The sequence below is a fragment of the Rhipicephalus microplus genome, chromosome 9, assembly GCF_043290135.1.
Source record: "Rhipicephalus microplus isolate Deutch F79 chromosome 9, USDA_Rmic, whole genome shotgun sequence".
NCBI classification, from domain to species: domain Eukaryota; kingdom Metazoa; phylum Arthropoda; class Arachnida; order Ixodida; family Ixodidae; genus Rhipicephalus; species Rhipicephalus microplus.
This window is the reverse complement of record NC_134708.1, coordinates 35,635,736-35,641,735: the sequence shown is the minus strand read 5'-3', so window position 1 is coordinate 35,641,735 and position 6,000 is coordinate 35,635,736. Positions and strand designations below refer to the sequence as shown.

The 6,000-nt window shown below is 45.3% G+C and overlaps 1 protein-coding gene across 1 annotated transcript in view; it reads right to left on the bottom strand.

The window, feature by feature from the left end:
* Positions 1 to 210: 210 nt before the first annotated feature.
* LOC119164974 (uncharacterized) overlaps positions 211 to 6,000 on the bottom strand; it is a 199,762-nt gene continuing 193,972 nt past the window's right edge. The window contains exons 16-18 of the mRNA XM_075873443.1: positions 5,593 to 5,861; positions 2,278 to 2,347; positions 211 to 1,374 (exon numbers count right to left, since the gene is read on the bottom strand). Coding sequence (XP_075729558.1) covers positions 600 to 1,374; positions 2,278 to 2,347; positions 5,593 to 5,861 — 1,114 coding nt within the window. The 3' untranslated portion in view covers positions 211 to 599. The remainder of the gene's footprint in view (positions 1,375 to 2,277; positions 2,348 to 5,592; positions 5,862 to 6,000) is intronic.

The window sequence follows — 6,000 nt, the reverse complement described above, 5'->3', positions numbered from 1 at the left end:
CCCAAACTCTGAAACGAAAAACTTTTGAGACCTCAACACACACATACAATTATAATGATGTTGATATCTGTTCGTGGCATTGCATCCGCAACAGACCTTTGCGTGTGCAATGGCTTGGTGATACGCGATTTTTCGAAGTCAACCAGAGCCGCGAAATTTGATGCTGTTTTATGAAAATGAGAAAATTGGCAGAAGAAACATGGTCAGGAATTGTGATCCAAAGGACACTTTAATCAGCCTGTGATGCAGAATGAAGCATACCCATATAGCCCTGAATAACTTTGACAGTACAAGTACTATCGATGTCGAATCATGCACGTGCATCAGCAAGCATTATAAATGGTATAGCGCACCATCCAGTGCCGATCACTGAAAGGCGCGAATATTCGATTTCGCAGCAATGAGCATAGATGTGTTTGTTCATAGTGTTGACTGGACGGCGAGCTCTGTATCATCGTGAACGCTTACGGCTGTTCATGTTTCATTGGAAGCTCACATTTCAGTATGAACGAAGCCAGGATTATTCATTTAGCTGGATAAGTATGGGCAAAAATGCTTTAGAGCACTTTGACTAGCTTTTCTAGGTATTAAGCTTTATTTTACGTTACTGATGTCACCAGGGAGTTAAAAAATTGTAGGCTCATCTTGTGTGAGGGATTTTTCTTCTTAGTCAGCGTCCCCGAATTCTTATCGTCCTTTTGCACGTTTGAGTTCTTCAACAACTTCCCAACACCGGAGAACCGGGGCAGCTTTCCTGGATGGTCTCTAGAACCTGGCGTGGCACCGTTACCTCCTTTACTCCAGATGTTGCTGTTGAACACCACGGTGCTCGTGCTGTCCGTGCTGCTAGATGTGACCCGAACCATGGACGAGTGGCTGTTCTGCTTGGGATTCGAGTTCGCACACCAGGACCCGGCGGGAACTGCACCGCCTCGGTGCTTCTTGAACGTGCCCGTGGTGACTAACTGCGTCCAGGAAGCGCGTGCCTCCGGGTACTGCAGCACCCTAACCACAAAGATCAGGAAGCCCTGCATCGAGTTGCAGACGCAGAAGACGTACTGGAACACGGTCTTGGCTTCGCCCACCGCGAACACTCCGAAGATCCACGTGACCCCAAGAAGAGTCATCACCGTGAAGGCACCCCTGACTTGCGTCGCGGTGATTGGAAGGTTATCCGTACCACCGCCAGATGGGCTAGAGGCGAAGCACGAGTTGTGGTTCGCCGATTTTCCGCTATTGGCCTCGGCCATGCGAGGTTTGAACAGCACGCGGGTCACCATGATAAAGACGAGTAGGTTGACGAAAAGGATTAAGCAGGAGATGCCCAAGAAGGCGATGTAGTAGATGAGTTGGTTTTTAGAAGATATGACGCAGCTGTAATGAAGAAAAATAAAAATTAGTGAGACATTATGTACAATATTTTCTAGTAGGCTTACACTGACTTGCTACGCATAACTTGCTAGTCCTTGCTTGCTACGTATGAGTCTCTTTATAAGCTTGTGAGCTCTCCTTCGAGATTCTTATACTCTAGTTGGAGAGTCCCAGGACCCCATAAGGGAGTTAAGGTGTCTAATTAAAAAGAGCCACATACGTTACTAGTGAAGACTGATGCAGACGACCAGAACATTCGAATATCTTTAGGATGCACTTGCCTACTCTGTGATGTCAACCTCCCTCAAAAACCATAATTTCATGGATATTATATAATTATAGGCTGTGGGCGACGGAAAAGCAAATCATTTGCTACTTAATGTGTACATGAGTAATTCGCCCCGTTTTTCATAGAGTCATCGCAAAGGGGATAATCGAACGTATGTGTGTTACGTCATAAATGTTTGTGAATACAAAGCAAGAAGTGAGCTTTTTCTAAAGTTGATGCATGTTAGAGTTCATTTTTGGGTGAATTTAGCACCTCTGCTGAACCACAGTAACACTAGTTCACCAGGAGTGCATCTCTGGTGTAAAATTAGCCACAGTGCTCTCCAAGTAAATACCTGCATTCCTAATATGTAAACTGGATTTATTTTAGCTTCATTTTTCTTAATGGAAAAGCAACCATTATTTCACTGAATGTCCGGCTAATGTAACTGTTGGATATGCCTTGTAGAGTTAGCTTATGTCCATAATTATGGCCCAGCGAAACTTTCTGCTTGTTGCATTTGCTTGTCTGTGTTGATTGGAGATATCACCTACGTCAACATAAAATTTTTCTACAAACCCGAAGTCGGGGTAAAAATTATAGCACACGTGGATTTTCCGTCTTGACTGTATACTTACTAGTCATCTCGATTTCTGTAAGGCTCCAAGTCAATGGCCAGACAGGTTCCAACTACGACAGCCGGAATTCCTGAAACAAGATAACATTTATGAGCATTGTTGTAGAAAGTCGTATAGGTATGGGATTTAGGTGATTTCAAAAACACATCTGTTACGATGTCCAGACCGCAATGTACGAGTTCGCTAGCAAGTTCTTCAAGATCATACCAAGCGAGGGCGCCGAAAACGCACCGAAACTCTAAGCGCGTTTTCCAGTTGAATAATGCGATTAACAGTGGGACGAAAATACGCGGTGCCCAGAAAGCTTGAGAAAGGCGTCGGTTAGTGACGTCTGCACGTAGGTGTCCCTGTGCTCTGGTGTATTCCTAGGGCTAACCTTGTACTTAGCGCTGGTGAAACGGATCACAAAGGACCCTTAGAAACAAGCATGTAATTGAAATCTGCGTCGCCTGATGGCACACTCGTGCCGGCTGCTCACAAGGAGAGCACCTGCTCTTTAAATGAACTCTGTTAATTCATTTATCTAATTACATAAACAGTTTATTGGCCATACTGGAACAAACTTGGGGTCTAGTATCATATTGTCACGATGAATCACAAGTACGGGGGGTTTATTAAACCACCGAGTAGCTAGCTCTAGGACAATGCGTCAGTCGTGGCTGGCTCTCCACTCAAGAAGAAGCACGCGATCTCCTTTTTTCTTCAAGATTGATCTTCTTTTTTTCTCCAGATTGAGAGCTGGTCTTGTAGTAGACTGACTACGTGTGGGTGACAATATGCATACCTGAGAACTTAAACCAGAACCATCAATTTTGTGCCGGTATTGCATTCTTGATGCACGTTTTTCCAGTATGCTTAAAGCAAAAGTGCTTCACTGGATGTGCTTGGAATAGAAATATGCGCGTCTCTCAGAGCTCGAGCAACTAAATATTGTCTTGATCACCAGTATAGTCAGCCTCTCTTGCTGGCGGAGATGATATGGCCTTCCTGGGTAATCTCCTCATATCCATCATTGCCTAAAAACAATGTGGCGACCATGAGTTGCTTGATTTGAATAATGACGTGGATTGACGTTCTTCGAGGGCATCCACAGGATTTGCAAGGGAATTATCGCCATTTTGCTTACGCAACGGCGTCCTCTGCAAGAGAAACTTTTCATTTATCAGGGTTCCCTATTTGTTCGTTATTCCTGCAACCCTTCGTACTGAATTGCTTCAAGCATGTCACAACAAGGCGACTCCTGACGTCACGGAGCTGGTGCGATACTTGGTGTGGCCTGAAACATCACCTCCACAGCTTTTCAGACAGTCCACGTTTTCGTATGTGTGTCCAAACTCACACTCTGTCACCGGTTTTGTAAAGTACTGTGTGACACTGGGCGTTGTAACGTCATAGGCTTGGCGGATCCGTAAGCATGCTAGGTCTCTAGCTTCTTCCGCGTGTTCAGTAGGTTGTCCGTGTCTTCCCGTTGATGTGGCAACATCGCATCTAACATTGTGTGTACCTTCCGTCCATGAACCAAATTGAATGAAGTCATGCATGTGAGTCGTTTTACAACCAAAGCTGTTATGAGACCACAACTCTGGTCTCGCGGCATCGTAGTTGTCCGTCGCCGCCGCCGCCACCGCCGGTGTCCATAACCACATCGCAGGACACTTAGAAAACAAAATGGCAGCATATTCACGGGTGAATGATGGAGAGTGGGGCGAAGCGTCCCTCCGTCCACTCGTTCTTGCTTCAATCCGTCCATCCGTCCGTGCAGCTATTCGTGCGCCCGCCCATGCATCTGTCTGTGTCCGTTCGTCCATCTAGGCAACACGCCAAAACAACCATCTTGCATCTTTTCATCAAATATTCCGCATATCCAGCGGAATATGCGGAATATTTGATGAAAATACACCGCCGTCCAGCGGACATTCCAAGGACTAAACGAGAGGTGGCACACGCACAGTTTCTTACGGCTTGCGCTTCTTGTCGACTTCCTACATTTAACCACCTCGAGCTCATGGTATATACTAGTTCATTGTGTTTATGGCACTGCGGCCCAACGCTCGCTAAACGTTTCGAAAACAAAGGAGGTTAAAACCAGCGAGTACAACGTAGCAACCCTTTCTTGTCAGATAGTGCTCAATGTACATGCCAATTGCTTCTAATTGGGAATGAGAGATAGGAGAATTCGGCTTTTAGTTAATGCGCATGCTGCGAATTTTTTATTGTTCAACAACGCACAGGAGAAATCTCCCACCAGCACCACCTTGAAGGTCAAAGCGTAAGACTGGTTACGCACTACAACTACGACGAGGGACGAACGGGTGCCGCTCTAAGGAGCTTCGCCCCTAAAAGGCTTTTACCTATGGCAGTGTCACTGCGCCCCTCGCGTTAAGCAGTGGCTCTAACTGCGGAAAAATGCTACCATTGCTCTGAACTCTATTGCGAAGGGCGTAAGACAGAACGCGCCTTTCTAGTCCGGCCGTGTGTAAGTATTGCTCACTACCCTTTGTTGTCTAAGCGGTGGGCATAGAGTGAATTGTCACACACGTGACAGAAAGTATAAAAAAATATAAAAAACACAGTTGAACTCTCAATGTGTGTCGCAATATACGAAGTTTCTAAATATCAGAGCGAAATGGTTATAATACTGCACGTTCAACCAGGCCCAGGCCTGGACAAAACTGTCGGAAATATATCCTTTCCAGGGCAATTATGAGAGGAAGGAAATTATGGAGGCTGGTTTCTTTTTTTTTTAGTTAGAACATTAATGAGAAATAGCCCACTGTAAAGTAAAAAAAAATGGCAGGGGATGTTACTTGCAGAAATATTCTAAATGCAAAAAAGGAAAATGGACGAAAAGGCTACTTGCCGCGGACGGCCACAATTTTTCGTCAAAACGTAAAAAAATGACCCACAACATTTGACTGCTATAGGCATATTTATATGGTCCCTGATCATCGTTTCATTGGCAGCGTATGACGTTTGCAATACGAATGGGCATATAAGGTCATACTTAAACCTATGGATATAGCATGCAAGATTCACAGTAAAATTCACATTGAAATGTTTAGTACAGCATGAAAAATTCACTATAGAAAGAGGTTCTGCAATGACAAGATATTAAATATCCACTTTATAGTCTTCACATCTACATCCCTATAAGAACATCTACTACAACAAATATCCTCTATACTTGGATAAAACATTTACCTTATAGTCTTCACATCTACATCCCTATACGTACATCTACTCTAACAAACATCCTCTATACTTGGTCCCCATTAATCTTCCAGAGTATGCAACATGAAAAGTGTGATCGCTTACCCCAGGCGACAAGGACTCGCTTGAGCATGAAGCACGTCTCCGACGTGGCAAACACGTGCACCAGCATCTGGTACATGTTCGAGGCCTCGACGCCCATCCAGGCGAGGCACGCGAGCAGGAAGTAGTGCGTGGCCACGGCCGTGCCCATGCACAGTTCGAGTCTGGGGAACCGCTCGTGTAGCGAGCCCACCAGGAAGGACACGTTCAGCAGGAGCATGGCGGAACACAAGTTGAGCAGGATCTTGCCCGACCGGTCCTTGTTGAGGCATCTGACAAAGGACGCGTACGTGTCAACATACCGCAATGGGTTCTTGCAGATTTTTACTGAAGCTAATATGCTGTTAGAAAGAGACGGTGCAATTTAGTCGCATTTAAGGCGCTGCATGATCAGTCGTATCTTCAGGCGAA